The following is an 18,098-nucleotide window of genomic DNA, read 5'->3' as shown; positions in this document are numbered from 1 at the left end:
ATTAATTATTCTTTCTCCTTCTTTTTAAAATAAATTAATTCCAATTTGACTGACAAGAGAAATTTAATGCCCCCATAAAAAAGCTTCTGTTAAAAGTCATTATACTTAGACTTATTATATAGTAAAACATGACTTTACTTGACATTGTAACCACTTAGACTACTTGGAATGGTCATGAACTCTCCCCTCAAATTATACCATGTACCCTAACAGTAAAATAGAATTTAAATAGCAGTTAGTCATCAGTTTTGTTATCAGTATGAAAAATTAATAGGTACACTCTCAGTGAGGTAGATTTTTATTTAACTTTATTTAACTTCATGAATGAGAGAAAGAGGCAGAGAGAGTGTGATACAACACACTGAGAAGGTCTTGATGCCAGAGTCCAACCCCAGTTTCAGTCAGCCCAAATCATGGACACATATATACCTGGTATACTCAGGAAAGTCCCTGAAGTCTGGCAACTTTCTCATATAGGTCTGCCTTACAGAGTGTCACACTCTACTGCTGCACCATCCTCTGGCCTCCCATCTTTAATATTTTTTATTCATAATTTTAATAAATCATTAAAAACATCTTAAGTTTAATCCAAAATTTCATTATTAAGTGGCTGAAACCGGAATGAGGAAGGCTTCAAGACATTGTGTTTCCTCAAAATCATTATATCACAGCAGAATTGGCCCAAGAAAAAGAGAGCACCTATCAAAATGAGAAAGCAGATACTAAATAGATCCAATTTCTTCTTCCTATGCCATTCTTTCTCCATGCATCACCCAAGAAAACATAAATGTGAATCTAGCCCCAGGCACAAATCTGAGTAATTCACCATAAAAGCACATAAATGTAACTTTATTATTTTGACTTAGGATAAAACAAAAAATAATGAATACAATAATATGTAAGAAGAGCACAAAAGATAATGAAAACAAAGTAAGGTTAATAAAAGAGAGAATATCTACATTTTAAGAATGAATTCAAAGAAAGCAGGTGCTTGAACTGTTGGGGACACCATTGTGTACCAACCTAGAGAGTATGTAGCAACGTGTTGAGCCAAAGACAGTAAGTAGGGTAGCATAGCCAGAATAGAAGATGACAGTTGTCAGTGATGGGAGGAGAGTGAAAATAAGAAATGCTGGCCTGGTAAGGTGCAACAACCTGCACATGTAAAGCAGTTCACTTTGAATTTAGCAAAATTTGGAACAAAATAAATGAAATACAGGGGAAAAGAGGGCAGCTGAACAATTAGCCAGGTGAAACTTGTGAACAACAGGGTAACAGAAGACAAAACAAAATGACACTAAAAGAAGAAGGTTTGTTAATAAAGTTCATAAAAACTCACAAATGCTCATGTTGTATTTGAATTAACATTTCTTGGACCACCAGGTGGGGTGGTTAAGGTCCTGGACTCCCACATGGTGATTGCAGTTCAATTCCCAGACCTGGAGGCTTGCTGTCTCACTTTCTCTCTCTGGTGAGTGCACATGCCCTAGAGTAAATTTAAAAATAATAATATCAGTAAATAAAATTACATAAAATAATTCTTTTTTTAAAAAAGATGCCTTAGTAGGGAAGAGAGATACTGAAAACCTACTGTCAAAAGATTATTTTCAAACCAAGAATAAGATGTGACTAAAGAAAAGAGAGACTGGTGACATGCGGATCATCAAGGAGATCCTCAGTTATTCAGTTATAAAGTTATACAAGATAAATCAGATCAAAAGACTGAAGAAAAATAATTCAAGGAATTTATCTTATGATTTTATGGAGAGAATGCTCCTGGAGATTTTGGGAGGATAACAAGAACATATTTTTGAAATGAGACTATCACAGGGAGTAATAGATAGCAAAATGCTTCTAATTTATGGTATTATTTTAGCTACTTGTTGAACATCTATTTTTTTAAAGAAGTTTTGCCTTAGGGTGTATGAGCTCGCCAGAGAGAGAGAGAGAGAGAGAGAGAAATAACCCCTAGGGGGAATGGCCGTAGTGCTATTCCTTCTCTTCCATTCTCCTCCCAGGATCTTGGGCATGCATGCACCCATGCCCAGAGTGAATTCCAAGACACACTGTATACAAATAGAATGAATACAATAAAATTTCATTCTTAAAATTTTTTCACTTTGTAGCTATATACAACAAAATGCTGAAAATGACTCATCAGTGACTCATCAGTACAGTTATAAACCATATAAACCTCTATAGAAAACAAATAAACAAAGAGCTAAAAAAAAAAAAAAAAACTCGGGGAGAAGCTTTGCAAGCATGCAGGATAATGACCCAAATTCAACCTTTTAAAGTGCTACTAAAATTTAATTGTCTAGACCAGTAGATGGTATCATGGTTACGTTGCTGGACTCCCACGTAGTTGACTGTGGTTAGAGTCTCAGACCTGGTAGCTTAAAACTCATGCCATGCATGTATGTGTGCGTGCGTGTTGTGTGTGTGTGTATGTGTGTATGTGTGTGTGTGTGTGTGTGTGTGTGTGTGCCCAAGATCCTGAGAGAAGAGAGGACAAGGGATTGCAGCATGGCCATTCCCCCCCTCCGTGGGGTGATTTCTCGCTTTCTGTCTCTGTCTCTCCAGCAAGCACACACGCCCTATAGCAAAAATATTTTAGCTACTTTTGACATGATATATAAACAGATTAAGCTAAAATGCTAAACCTTTGAATTTCCAATGTCTACTATACAGATGGTCCCAGACCTAATGGTTCATTCTACTTTCAAGTTTTCAGCTTTACAATGGGTTCATCATGGTATTAAATATATTTTCAACTTACACTATTTTCAATTTGTTATAGGTCTACTGGGACATAAAGCAAAATACTTCCTCTAGAAAAAAATCAGGAATAAATTAAGAAACCATTGCTTAAAATATTCTAGTAGATATAATTTTTCACTGACATTTTGCTCATTGAGTTTTTCTGAAGAACACTATCGCACTTATAAAGAACACTAAAGTAGGAGGGAAAATACTTCCTGCTTAATGTATTTTGTAATTACAGTTCTGGTTTTGTATTTCAGATTTTCTTAACGTATGGAACATCTGCAATTAAATGTGCAATAAAAATAAGTAAACACACACAAATTCTCTCTACTAAATAGCATTACTTGTGTATTCAGGCAAATATATTTAAGATTTTCATCAAAATATTACTATTTATAATGAAACTAGGGGGTCCTTGTAAGTCAGAAAATATAGTCAAAAGCATTAATACTACATAGACAAAGAAAATGTAAAAACCTTTAAACTATTATGAAAACAGTCAAGAAGAAGTTGAATGGTTGATCCATATAAAGCCCTCAGAAATATTTGCAAAACTCTTAGAGAGATATATTTATACACTTGTATAATACATGATATAAAATAAAAGCCAAAACTGGCTAGATTGTATTGGAACATTGATTATTATTTCAGGCTTAAATTACTGTAAGTTTCATCATTAGAATTTAAATGAATAAAACTTTTAACAAAGCAAGTAGCAGAAATTGCAAATTCCAGAACCATCCATTTATTTTTAGTTATTACGCTTTCATTTTTTTTAATCACTAAAAATAATAACCAAAAAAGCTATATCAATCTATCAAGTACCAAAGAAATTAATATTGGATATACTAAATTGCATCAGAAGAAAAATTTATAAAAATATGCTCAAACACCCAGCCTTAGCACAGGTTGGAAATGTTACACAAAAATTGTGTTTATTGGGAACCAGCAGTTAGCATAATGGCTATGTCGCTGGACTCCCATGTAGTCGACCATGGTTCACGTCCCAGACCCGGTGGCTTAAAACTCACGCCGGCCACGTGTGCGTGCGTGCCCAAGATCCCGAGAGGAGAATGGAGGAGAAGGGATTGTGGCGTGACCATCCCCCCTGGGGGGGTGATTTCTTGCTTTCTGTCTCTATGTCTCTCTCTGCCTGTCTGGCGAGTGCACGCACCCTATAGCGAAAACCTCTCAAAAAAGAAAAAAAGAATAAAAAAAACTGTGTTTATTAAAATGGAAGATTTCTCTAAACTTAAACACAAAGAATATGAAAAAATTAAAAGCTGAATATAAAACAGACTATGTTTTACTTAGGCTAGTACTCAACAAATACCCTAGTAAATTAGTAGGTTCAAGGTCAAAAGAAAATCCCAGAAATATATATTTAGTATGAAAGTTCTAAAAATTTATTTTCTTAAAATTTTTGGTTATTTTTAAACTTCCATGTAATTACTTTTCTGCTAATATGAGTTCCAACACTTGGTTTATTTTATGCACTGCAGATTATGTTGCTAAAAAATGAAAAAAAATTAATTCAGTGCATTTCCATAGTAAGCACAGACTCATACTCAGTTCTGTTTCCAAAGTAAATAAGGGGGATAAATCTATCGGGTACAGAGCTTAGGTCAATTTTATGTCATCCATGTTTACTACCCCAAATAACCAAATACCACCAAATGTAATAATTAAAAGTAATTGTTAAGTGATCCTTTCTGATGCCACCTTAAAAAGACATCTACCCTCCCAAATCCCTTTCCGCAAGAGACTAGCACTCTAAATGACTCACTCTAATACAAACAATCTGACATTGGTCTCAAAGACTGACTAGAGGATGAGGAACACTTGATAAAGGAGAAATAAGGGTAAATGAAAAACATTTTGGAAAGGACTACCAAACTTTCATTTTATCCTCAAATAATCTCCCTATGAGATACAGATGGATATTTCTAACAGTCTTCTGAACATTTCCATCTTTAGATACCCCATGGATATTTCAAGTCATTACTTGTCCAGAAATAACTTTAATAACTTGTTATCAAACTTACTTCCCTTCACATTCCTTCCAACCAACAATTCCTATTTGCTGGCAGTCAAAATGTATCCAGTCTCCTAATCTCAACAACTCCTTTTTCATATTTTACACTTCCAGTTTGATCACAAATTCTACAAATTTTTGCATTAAAAATGTTCAATTCCACCACCAATTTTTATCCTCCTTGTCTTAACAATATGGATAACAATCTGTAATTGTCATCTGAATAGTTAAACTCCCAAAGGTCAATATTCCATTTCATTCACCAAATAGATGCCAGAATATTATTTCTTAAAATCAAATCTGTATCTTTCCTGCATGAGAACTTCTTCGGTTATGCATCTTAGATCATTGCTTCTCCAAGTGTGGACTGTGTATCACTAACATCAACATTACCTGGAAATTTACTAGAAATGAGAATTCTTGGACTCCATCCAGATCTAATCTATCAGAAACTCAGAATTTTAACAAACCCTTTATATAAGAGATCATTTTTGAAAGCCAATGACCATTTAATTTTTTAACACAGAAATGATTAAGGGATTAAGCAAACATTACCATTTACTTCCTTTTCAATTACATTTTTTTCTTTTTTTGGTGGGGGGAGGTTTTTTGCCATAGGGCGCATATGCTTGCCAGAAAGACAGAGACAGAGAGACAGAAAACGAGAAATCAACCCCCAGTGGAGATGGCCACACTGCAATCCCTTCTCCATTCTCTTCTTGGGATATTGAGCATGCATGCACACGTGCCCGGTGTGAGTTTAAGCCACTGGGTCCAGGACTCAAACCGCAGTAGATTACATGGGAGTCCAGCGACATAGCCATTATGCCAACTGTTGGCCCCCCTTTTTAATTATTTTAAAACCAGTTTTTCTGTTTTGTTTTGTTTTGTTTTTAAGAGAGAGATTTTTGCTATAGGGCATGTGTGCTTGCCAGAGAGATGGAGAGAGACAGAGAGACAGAAAGCAAGAAATCACCCTCCCAGGAGGGATGGCCACACCACAATTTCTTCTCCTCCATTCTCATCTTGGGATTTTGGGCACACACACACACACGTGCCTGACATGAGTTTTAAGCCACCAGGTCTGGGATTCAAACTGCAGCCAACTACATGGGAGTCCAACAACATAACCGTTACATGCCATCTGCTGATCCCAATTATTTTAAAACTATTTTAACAACTGTTGTACAAATAGTGTACATTAAATTGTGCTATATTATGTGACTTTTGGTAAACATCAAAATAAAACTTTACCTGTTATCTCTGCACAAAGTGGCACAATGTATAGAAAGAAGAGGTTCTGTTTCATGTGTCAGCTCAAGTACGTATTCAAGTAAAATTTTTCAAACACAAAGAAGGCATGGTTCTGATGGATCTGTTTGGCCCTTCCTCTCATTACAACAAATTCAATCAATTAAGGGTGTACTATGAGTTTTTTGTACTTCTCTAATTATATTTGTGAAGAAATGATTCAAACTTTGGTATCGTTATATGTTTTCCAGTACAGTTTAAAAAAATAATTACCCACAGGACTAGAAATAGATCCCAAGTTAAAAAGAAAAAGTAGCAAACAAGTTTAACATGGATGTATTGAAATTAGTACCAGTTGATTATTCAGCTAATATTGACCATCTGCCAACTATGTTCAAAATGAAATAAATACACTGAAAGTTCTTAGGAAAAGTCACTCAAAATGAAAATAACTATGAAAGTCAACTCTCATTAAGATTCAAATGTTGGGGCCAGCAGATGGGATGGTGGTTAAGGCACTGGACTCCCACATGTTGACCACAGTTCGAGTTCCGAATCTGGTAGCTTGCTTTCTCACTTTCTCTCTCTCGCGCTCTCTCTTTGATATGTGTGTGTTCTGTAGCATATTAAAAATAATAATGATAAATAAAATTAAACAATTTTTTAAAAAAGATTCACATGCTAGCAGGTGGCATGACAGCTAAGGTGCTGGATCCCACAGAGTCAACTGCATGGTTTGAGTCCCAAACTCAGCAGCTTGAAAAGCATGCTTGGCGTGTGTGTGTGTGTGTGTGTGTGTGTGTTGAGCCCAAAATCTCAAGGGGAGAATGGAGTAGAAGAGATTGCAGAATGGCTCATCTCCCCTTACAGGGGTGATTTCTCACTTTTCTTCTCTCTCTGTCTTTCCCCAGAGAATGTGCAAGTTCTCTGGTAAAAATCTAAAAAGAAAAAAAGTTTTTCAAAATTTCCAATATAAAAACCAACATTTTCATCTTTTTAATTAATTTTTCTGGTCACTCATTTTAAAAATACTTTTACTAAGTATCATGTAGTGACAACATTTTTTTTAAGTGAGGGGGAGAATCTTTTTTCACAGCTAGATTGAGATTAGATTACGAAAGACAGAAAAATGAATAAGATCTTAACTCTTTTTTTCATTAAAGTTTGGTTAGGAAGAAGAATATGCTATCTATTGGATCGTCAGTAAAGTCATGACATTTTTTTTTTTGTTTTTCTATGCAGAAATACATCATGACTTTTCTGACCACTCAATATATAAAAGTGTGTGTGTGTGTGTGTGTGTGTGTGTATAAAATCAGTGCAACTACATATGATTCTCAAAGGTAAAATCATCACCTATGACACTTTAAAATACAGCTATTATAGAAGTACAAGTGTACCTAGAAATATTTGCGAATAGCATTTTTTTCTAAACTTATTTACGTATAGGCTAGATTTCAAGTTAAAATTCAGGTTTGTTTTTCTCACTCACTGCCTACCTATTAAGTACAATGGCACAGAGGATCACCTGCCTTTGAATGAGTCTACACAGAGCTAATTTATTGCCTGGTACAACATTCAGTTTTCTGCCTGACTTGCATAATCTCAAAAGCCAGGTAATATATAAAGAAAAAGGAGTCTAATTTTTTTTCAGAACTCTCATGTGAATATTTTTATTCCTGTCAAGAGAGATTATCTTATGTCCTTGATTTTTCACATTAGATGTTAGCAAAATTTTTCTATAAAGGGTCAGACATTATTTTATTGGGTTGTAGGCAAAGTCATGATGCATTTTTGCATATAAAAATACATCATGACTTTCCAAGTGACCTAATAGTTTGTGGGCTATGTTGTATGTCATAGCTACTCAACTCTGCTGTTGTAGCAAGAAAATAATCAAAGATAATATGTAAACGAATAAAGTATAGCTATGTTTCAATAACATTTTACTTACAAAAACAGGCAGTAAGCTTGTGGATTCATCCCAAAGATCATAAATTGCTGACCCCTATTCTACATCACAGCTAAAACTATAAAATGCAATTTTTAATAACCTATCAGGGGACCAGCAGCTAGCGTAATGGCTATGACGCTGGACTCTCACGTAGTCAACCGCGGTTCGCGTCCCAGACCCGGTGGTTTAAAACTCACGCAGGGTGCGTGTGCGTGTGTGCCCAAGATCTCGAGAGGAGAATGGAGGAGAAGGGATTGCGGCATGGGCCATCCCCCCTGGGGGTTGATTTCTCTCTTTCTGTCTCTATGTCTCTCTCTGTCTGTCAGGTGAGCGCATGCGCCCTATAGCGAAAACGTCTCCAAAAATAAAAAAATAACCTATCAGAAGCTGGCTCCATGGTGCAGTGTAATGCACTGCTCAAAAGAAGCTAGATCCCACATGGCAATAACAGTTTAAATCTCTGGCCCAATCAACCTGAAATTCTTTACGGTGCCCAAGATGTGAAAGGCTGGAGGAATGGAGGAAGGGGATTGCAGCATGGCCAGTTCTTATAAAAGGTGCTCATCTCTCTCTCTCTCTCTCAGTCTCTTCTCTCTCTCTCCCTCTCTCTCCCTCTCATACATGCACACATGCTCTAGCATGAAAAATAAAAGAAACCCATCACAGTATATTCTCAAAAATTATTGTTGGCATTTATCATCAGCTTTAAAATTTTTTTTTTTTGGAGAGGTTTTTGCTATAGGGCGTGTGCGCTCACCAGAAAGACATAGAGAGACAGAGAGATAGAAAGCGAGAAATCACCCCCCAGAGGGGATGGCCACGCCGCAAACCCTTCTCCTCCATTCCCCTCTTGGGATCTTGGGCATGCACGCACACGCGCCCTGCGTGAGTTTAAGCCACTGGGTCCGGGACTCGAACCGCAGTCAACTACATGGGAGTCCAGTGACATAGCCATTACACTAACTGCTGGTCCCGTGCTTTTAAATTTTTAAAGACTTAGAAATACTCCAACATTCATGCTTAAAAAGATGAAACACTACTTTTTCAAGAAAATCAAAGTATATTAAAAATCTTTTGTGCCTCATCTTTAATGACATATGTCTAGGGAAGCCTTAAGACTTTCTTACTATTATTTGATAGCAGCACTCTCACAGGCTATAGAACATAAAAAGATTTACTTATATTAGTTACCACAACCTCTACAATAAATAGTATATTTGCAAAATACCTACAGAGTACCCCCTTTTTCTTTTCTTTTCTTTTTTTTTTTTTAAGAGAGATTTTTTGCTATAGAGTACGTACAGTCCCTGGAGAGACAGAAAGCAAGAAATCACCCTCCAGGGCAGATGGCTATGCAGCAATCCCTTCTCCTTTATTCTCCTCTTGGAATTTTGGGCATGCCTGGCACATGCACTCGGTGTGAGTTTTTAGCCACCATGTCCAGGATTTGAACTGAGACCAACTATGTGAAAGTCTATCGACATAACCATTAAACCATCTGCTTGTCCCCAGAGCAGACCCTTTTAAATGAACTACAAACCTGACCCAAATGGTCCTAATACAAGCAAAACTAACTACAATTCCAACCGTGATAGTCTGCTCAACTCATATCTACTGAGCAACTTCAAAATATAAAGCTCTTATTTGCATTTTTTATCAAACCTAGATGGTGAATTTATTTCTTCTTTTAGTTCAAAGTTGGCCTTTCCCAAGAGATCACTTCTTTCCTCCAAGTCGTATGATTCAAAGTTCAATACAGATTATTCTAAAATTGAAGTGAAATCCTAACCTTCTCCTTTTCGCTTAAATTCTAATCTCTGTAATGGAATACATACTTCTATGAGCAATCCTTGTCTCCATTCTAGAACTCTTTTCACCAGAACACATGAAGAACTGCTAAACAGTTATTTTAGTTTTTAAGGGGTCTCAATGTTAGATTTTAGACATTTTAACAAAACTTAAATGTCCTTTTTGGTTTATATGAACCCTTCTAAAACATGTCCTAAGATTTCAACATGATCTTTGAACAGATGAATTCAGAATCTCAATTTCATAGTACTCTCTAAAGTCTTCAAGTTATTACAAAGTAATGATTCTCAAAGTATTACCATCAGACTGTGAGTAGCTTTTGAGAAGTTATGAAGAAAATCACCTAAAAAGAATGTAAATGGATTCTCTTATAAGGGATACACAGAAATAATGATGGCAAAGCAGTATGTAATATTGTCTGATAATATAAACATTTATGAGCGAGAGCAGGACCCCTAGAAAAGGGTATGGGGCATAATTGGATGTTCACTGAGATCTAAAATTTGAGATGTAAAAAAATTAGTATCACCATGATGTCTAAATATTAGATCATTAAGAAAGTCATGACATACTTTTCTATGCATTTTTGTGCAAAACTGTGTCATAATTTTCCCAACAACCCATACTATATTTTCCCTTTTTACCCTGTCAGTTATTCCCAGATTTAAAATACTAAGGTTACTCCTGATCACTTTCCACTTTGCCTAAAAAGTCAATCAACCACAAATTCTTTACAATTATTTTTGAATTTATTTTATCCCATTGCCACTTACTATACAAATACAGAACAAATACTGAAGTTTTCTACCTGCTTTTCCTGTCCATACTCTCCTACTCTTCTATACATTTCTACTAAATGTTTTTCAAAAACATTGATTTTATTTCTAAGATACATGTACATAAAATAATTTCCTTCAGAAAATAGCTGAACTACTATCTAAAGACAGTAACTCTTTTAAATAGTTCAAGAATGAGGCATGTGTCTTAAAGCAGCTAAAACAGAATTTAAATAACAGATGAAAAAATTCTTATAGAGAAATTTTACAGGAATGAGAATAAACCCAAAAAAGAGTCATCTTCTATAAGGCAGAATTTAAATTCTGAGAAGGAAAACCACAAACTGGAAAGATTATGCTTGCTGCAATAAGTAAAGTAACTGCTATTACTTAAGCCAGGATAAAACATAAAAGTAATTAGTAAAGTATACTCACATAAGTTAGAGAAAAAGCAAGGTTGGGCCTAAATGAGGAGGAAATTTAAGCGGAGATAAAACCAAGTGACTTGGAAGTTGTCTAGTGTTCTACAGAGTGAATTTCTGACCCGCCTACCCAGGCAACAAAGCAAGTTGCCAGTGTTACTACTTAGGACACATCAGTCATTCTACCACTGGAGGGAGTCTGGTCACATATCCTTTGATGTGACTTTTACTCTAATAACTCTCTGGACTTCCTGGGAATGAATTAGAAACCCTACCAAGAATATGAATTGGTTTATCACAGTCTGATAGTTTTCAAGCTTTTTGTTTCTTTTAGTTTTTATTTTATTTTAATTTTGTTTCATACTGACTAACGAAAATTTACAGCATTTCTCCAGTCAATCAGAATCAAAGAAATGAATCTAGAGGTCTCATGTCTTTAGTACAGATCAATCCTTAGGGGAAAAAAATCAGAAAGAAAAACATTGTGAAGCAAGAATAGAGAAGGACTCTGATGCAAATACCTACCCGAAGCAGGTATCAAGGTCACAAGGTATGTGAAAAAGGACAGCAGATTTGAACTAGAAACAGAAAACAGCTTTTTGGATTGAAGCTGATAAAGATATGACTGATGACATGGTAAAACAGAACCGAGTGATAAGAGTAATATAACCATGATTTCTAAATTTCTTGTTCTCAGAATTTACAGTTTTCATTAATTACTCATGAGGTTGAAGTGATTTCCTACCTAAATACTCAACTGAAATTATGAAAAAGATCCAAACATTGACAAGAAAGTAGTAGTTTAACTCAAGAAGGTATGCAGAGAATAAAAATCCATTCATAATAGCTTTCTAAAATTTACTTTTTATTCATGAAAGAGGAGGCATGCATAAAAGGCAGGAGGGCACCCTTGAGCAGGTCTCATCATGCCACTATCCCTTTTTCCCAGCCACACCAGTTTGTGAGAATTGGCTGCACATACACATGCGCAGCATGTTTCAGATCCACTAGGCCATGGATCCAAATCCATAATGAACTGTGTGGTTTTCAGTACTGCATTTCAGTTTGCTGTGGACTGTACCACCAGGCTAGGCCAACAATAATAATTATTTTCTATTTTATATCAAAAATTGTGATAAATGCTGTGTAAGCTATACTTTATTTAATTATTTCAACAATCCTACAGGATTGGCATTAATATACCTATATTCCATGAGAACATTTGAGGCTAAAAAAACATTAAGTAATTTGCCTAAGGTTAACCCATCTATCAAGAGTCATCCTAACAGAGGTCAGTTTGATTTAAAATAGTGTATCACTAATTATAATACATATCAGAGTAACTGATTAATAACTACCTTGTATTCTTGTAACAAAGACAATTAATAGTTACGGATACTCCTTCCAGACATTTGCTCAGAAAGTCATTAAGGGTTATCTAATATAGCATTGTGATACTAAGGATTTCTGTGTTACTTTATGTTCCCAAAGCTAAAATTTAATCTATACATTAATAAGCATATATAAGGAAGTTCCAAATTATTTATAATTTAAATATATATGACAAAGTTCACATTCAAAGAAACCTTTTTTTTTTTTTTTTTTTCATTTGTAGAAAAGATTCTCCCTTTTGGTTTTTCTCCACAGGACAATTGTTAGAGACAAAGACAGGGTAATCTGTTAGCTTCTATTGTAATTTCTTTAAAATATGTTCCCTTGCTGCCTAGCATCATAAGCTCCATAAACTGTGCCTAAGTAATCATAAAATGCTCTAATCATAGAAATAAAAATTGTTAATGTTAAGAAGTCTGAGGGGGGACTTAAGTAGTTTAAAACAAATTAATTTTGTATTTTCTTCCCTTCTATAACAAGAATACAAGGAGCTTGAATACGTGTAAGGTAACATACAGATAAATCATTCTTTTCAGCAAGAAATGTGTATATATGTATATACACATACATGTATAATTGTTAAAAATGAAGATAAGCAGAAGTAATGGAGAATTCTGTATTTTGGATGGGGTCTTTTTTGTTTTATAATGGGTCAGTGAGGATCTGAAGCATCTATATGAAGAAATAAACTGAAAATGGGTTCTCTATATGACTGATGCTTTTAAATGAGGAGAGAGCATCTTCTTCCATGTTTTATTTTTTGGATAAGTTATAATGAAAGTATACCACACACACAATTTGAGCATACTTCAGCTCAGGAGAGATGGAAGAATAGGAATACCTTTTTACTTGCCGTGGAGGTTAATAGAAACCACCAGATATAGAGCACACATCTTCAAAGTTTTCCTACTAGAAGTCTATCCAGAATCCTCATTTTGAACTATGAGTAACATCATGCAGGGACTGTATACTAGCAACCAAACATACATGCTCCAGAAAAATTTTCCAGAGATAATGTGTGTGTGTGTGTGTGTGTACCCTTTTACATAATTAAAAATCCAATTATAAGGCTATTTGGATTCTAACCCATATTCCTCAGACATTTTGAGAAATTATGGGAAAAAAGAACACTGCAAATTATTGCCAATTTATAGGAAAATAGACAAGAGACCAAAAAGAGACAAGGAAACAGAGATACACATTTATGTTCACCAGCAGCTATAGCTTGTGGTTGCTAAAATTTGTAAAATACAACATTTAAAACATCATAAATATAAGGATAAAAGGAAACAATCATATTATACTTTCTTCAGTCTACTTTGTTCCACTTCTAAGGAATTAATGGTTCTCTCGTTTTTAACTACCAAATTAACAATAGAGTTAACTAGAGAAAAGAGAAAACAAGCTAAATATCTATCTGTGATCATGAAATTATGAAACTATAGCTTTTGTTATATACTTAAGCACACAAATAGCTCCTGTCACAACCTTGTCTTTCTATATAACGGGTAATATTTACAAAAATGTAATGAGACCTGAAAGGAAGGACAGTGAAAGAAAGTGAAAGGAAGGAAGTGAAGGGAGCAAATAGCATCTAGCTAAAAATTTCTCAATATAAAACAATACTAAATAAGATCTGGTTGACAAATTTAATAAAATACTTCATAAACTGTTCCGTAAAACAATTATATTATCTCCACTAAATTACTCCTATGAAGCCAAATTAGTTTTTTTGAAATTGATATGTAAGGCAGGATCACACAAAAAAGTTAAGCCTTTAATAACCTCTTTACGTAAGGTATTTCCCAATTTTTACACATCCTCTAATGGAAGAGTTAGCTCTTTATATGCACTGAAATAAGCTATTCTATAAAATGTAACTCTATTTGTCTATGTTAAGTCAATTAGAAGTCTTCAAATAGTAATTTTCATAGATACTGCTTAGTTCTAATGCCCCCAGTGAAATGTTACATAATGTGTCCATTTTATAGGATTCATCATGTAAACAGAAATAATTACTATTATAAGAATAAAATAACTATTATTATTCTAGAATACACCACAATGAATACAGCATTAATTTTTGCTCTCCACATTATTAAGTTGTAAACTTAATAATAATGAAAAAAACCTTTACTTTCACTAGTATCATTGAAACATGTGGCAGATGCAATTTTAAGTACTGAGATTACAATGAATTGCCTATTTCCAATTACTACAGGAATCAGTTTTTGATCAATCAGTAAAAAAAAAAAAATGAAATTACTTTTTCTTGATTGTTTTCTCTGAAACCAACATAAGAAAATAAAAATTTTGCAATTAGTAATGGTAACATTACAAAAAGTCATTTAGTGAAAGTACAAACTTAACATCCAAATGATTTCGTATGGCATATTATCTAATCATGCAAGTTTATATATGGAATACCAAAATGATGAATCTTTTTAGATGCTGTAGTATGTGCACTTATTATGGTGACCAAAGAATCTAAGAATAAAGGAAATATAAGCAGTCTCTGCAATAGGATTTATTAACATTACACATTTCAGAATATTTAAAGATGCTTTGGTTTCAAAGAGTTTGAATTTTGGTTCTGAAATTATTAAATATAAATTGATATTAATAATAATAAACAGTTAATTTATTTAAAAACAAATTAGGTGCTCATTCGACCAAAACACACTGAACAGCAATGCCTAACCAAGTTATTACCATTTAAATTACTTTGGAAACTAAGCTCTGCTCCCTATTTGGATTACAATAGTAAATCCCATGACCTTACTGTGGGTATATTAGAATCTCTGCATAACTTGAACTTAAACATGCTTCACAATTATTCCCTTTATAAACAGTTAAACATTAATTTCATTTATAGTTAAAAGTGATCAGGGTCCTCTTGACAACACGTAAATTATATTTTTTTTGTCAGATGTAGAATTTTACAGTTATTTAGCCGACCAACAACTAGTTAGATAACTTCTTTAGAAATTAAGTTTTATTCCACCTTACTGAAATAGCATTGCTTCTCCAACTAATCGGACACTAACTACCCACTCTGCATGTAGTACTAGCTTATCTAATGTTCAGATCTCTGTTCAGTTTCTTTCTTTAGGAGACGGTCAATTTTAACAATAAACGATATAACATCAACACACCATAGTAGCTGTGTACTCGTCACATATTGAGAATCACAACAGACATATTAGGCCAATTCCTTTACAAATTTTTGCCAGTCTGAATTACAACCCAGAACTACGGAGCGTGTGTCTGTCCTTGGTGCTGAAATACACCATTTTTCTGCTCCTGCACTATAAACCTGTTATCTTAACGCCAATTTGAGAAGATAAAACAATTTCTTAATTGCGGGCGAGGTTTAAAAAAGAAAAAGAAACTGGTAAGTTTCTGTGCAGGGGATGCTGACTACAGTGTGTGTGTTAGAGAAGGATTGCTAGAAACATCCAAAGGGCATTTCCCCTCGCTGCCCGGAGACCCAGGAAATCCAGACTGCGGCAAAGATCGGAAACGCCTGGAGGGGCAGGAGCGGCGGGCGGGAACGGCGCCCTTGCCCGGGCCGGCGGCCGAAGGCGACGAGGGGCGCCACGGCCGGGAACCTCAGCGACCTGAGCGCCCAGGCACTGGCCCGGGGTCCTTTTGTTCCTGGGGTAAGGGGACAGCGGGGGGCGGAGGAGAACCTGCACCTGCATTTATTTGCACAGGGGGCACAACAAAAGACCCTGCGCCCGGGCGGGCGGCGTCGGCGGAGCCGGAGCGGCCGTGGCGCCTCGGCGCGGGCTCGGTCCCTCTCCTCTCGGTCCCGGCCGCTCTTACCGTCCCGGTCGCACAGCTGAATGGCCTCCAGGCTGAGGTTTTTGATGACCTCCTCACAGGGGCTGGTGGGGCTGTTGAGGGCATGATCCAGGCGCGGCACCTCCATTTTTCCAACCCCCTTCTCAAGCCCGCCTGCTTCGCGTCCAGGCTCTCTCGGCGGGCCGGCCGGGCGGGAAGGGCGGGGAAGGGAGGGGGAGTGGCAGAGACAGGGAGGGAGCCTGGGACGCGGCGCCGAGGGCCGAGGCTGGTATGTGCATATATGTCTTGTATGTCATATGCCCATGTGATAAAAGGCCTTAAGGAATTACACTGAGTTGTTATTAAGAACACTCACACAAATTAATTCAAATGCTTTTCAAGTTCACATGACTAAGTCTTTGACAAATACCTACATTCAACTACGATTTTAAAACAGGTTTAGGAACCAGCAGATGGTATAGCCGTTGGTCCGCTCTCGCCTCGCCCTTTGGTCTGGTGATGGCGAGTTGTCGTTTTGTCACAGAGTCAGACTGAAGCGTCGGCGCGGGGAGACGAAGCGAGCAGGTTGGTTTATCGAGGACTGGAGAAACTAGGGCCCAGACCTTTTCCAGCGGGTGTTGGAGGCGGCGGGCCGTCTTCCCCCCAGGGTCCCGGCCACTTGCTGCCTCACCCTGCTGGCGCAGCCCTTGCCGTGAAAGCAGCCGCGTCTGCGTGAGAAACGAGCGGCTTCCCTGCGGAGTGGAAGGGTGCAGGGACAGCATTTTAGCCGCTGCCAAGAAAGGGCGGGCATGGGTACTCACCACTGCCAGAGAGGTGAGGGAGTGAGAAGATGCCAACAAGCCTGCCGAAAAGGCAGCAGACATGCCTCAGGGCCCACGGCTGCTTTCCTGCCTCCCTTTACAATCCAGCGGCATTCATTCACTCGTTCATTCATCAAAAAATCATTTAGTGCTCACTCAGTGTGCCAGGCATTGTTCTAAGCGCTAATGGGGAGAGGGAATAGCACCTGCTTGCCTGCATATGGAAGGAACCTTTGCTGCAATACAACATGAAGATTGACCCGTGCTTCCTCAAGTTACTCTGGACGTATTTGCCCATTGCTTCTCATGACACTTAAGATTCTGCAGTGCGCTTAGTGGACTTGCACATGTTTTTAAAATAGAATGGATATAGGTCACCCTTTTGACCTCTTCCATTTGCTTCTTTGGTATAGTTTTTAAATTTTCTTGCTATCTCAGAATCAGAAATAGTGCCCCTCCCCTTTCAGTGTGTATGCTTGTAGGAAATAAATTTAAATTCTTTTTCATTGATTTTCCAGTTTCGAACATTAATATTAACCAATATAGTAACATTCAGATATAGATTGCTATGTGTTACCCTTTCCAGTCACATCCATTTAGTTGTAACATAACTAATTCTAGCTAATTGAAGTAATATGAATCGGAAGGACCAGCTTAGGATAAGTCTGTGAAAAAAAAAAAACTTGGCAATTACAAGTTGATAAAAATGTGTGAAAGATAATTGGGTATTTTAAAGTGAAACATCCTCATTATGAACTTAGATATTAATGAAGATGGATCTCCTTTTTGAAGTTTGAGGAATTCTTCTGTTCAGGTAGGGGTGTCCCCAAGGAGAGGATAAATTATTACCTGTCAAGCAATATGACAAGATGGTACTTATTGGTGAATTTTCTGCGTTCAGAAGCCTGTTTCTGTAGAACTAGAAATTGATATTGTCAGCCCCAGGCACAGTGGGTTCATCATTCAGAGTAGTTACTGATTTACAAATGTCAAAAGTAACTATGTAAACTAGAAAAACAATTTATTGATTTACACGTTAGAAACACAACATGTAAATAATTAAAACTATAACTTATACAGGTATTT

The 18,098-nt window shown here is 36.4% G+C and overlaps 1 protein-coding gene across 1 annotated transcript in view; it reads right to left on the bottom strand.

Annotated features, from left to right (window-relative positions):
- Positions 1-16,474, bottom strand: part of PHYHIPL (phytanoyl-CoA 2-hydroxylase interacting protein like) — a 64,029-nt gene extending 47,555 nt beyond the window's left edge. The window contains exon 1 of the mRNA XM_006147060.2: positions 16,234-16,474. Within this exon, the coding sequence (XP_006147122.1) occupies positions 16,234-16,339 (106 nt within the window). The 5' untranslated portion in view covers positions 16,340-16,474. The remainder of the gene's footprint in view (positions 1-16,233) is intronic.
- Positions 16,475-18,098: the final 1,624 nt, after the last annotated feature.

This window comes from Tupaia chinensis, unplaced genomic scaffold (genome assembly GCF_000334495.1).
Source record: "Tupaia chinensis unplaced genomic scaffold, TupChi_1.0 Scaffold000199_1, whole genome shotgun sequence".
Classification (NCBI taxonomy): domain Eukaryota; kingdom Metazoa; phylum Chordata; class Mammalia; order Scandentia; family Tupaiidae; genus Tupaia; species Tupaia belangeri.
The sequence above is the reverse complement of the archived record's forward strand: the minus strand, read 5'-3'. Positions and strand labels throughout refer to the sequence as shown.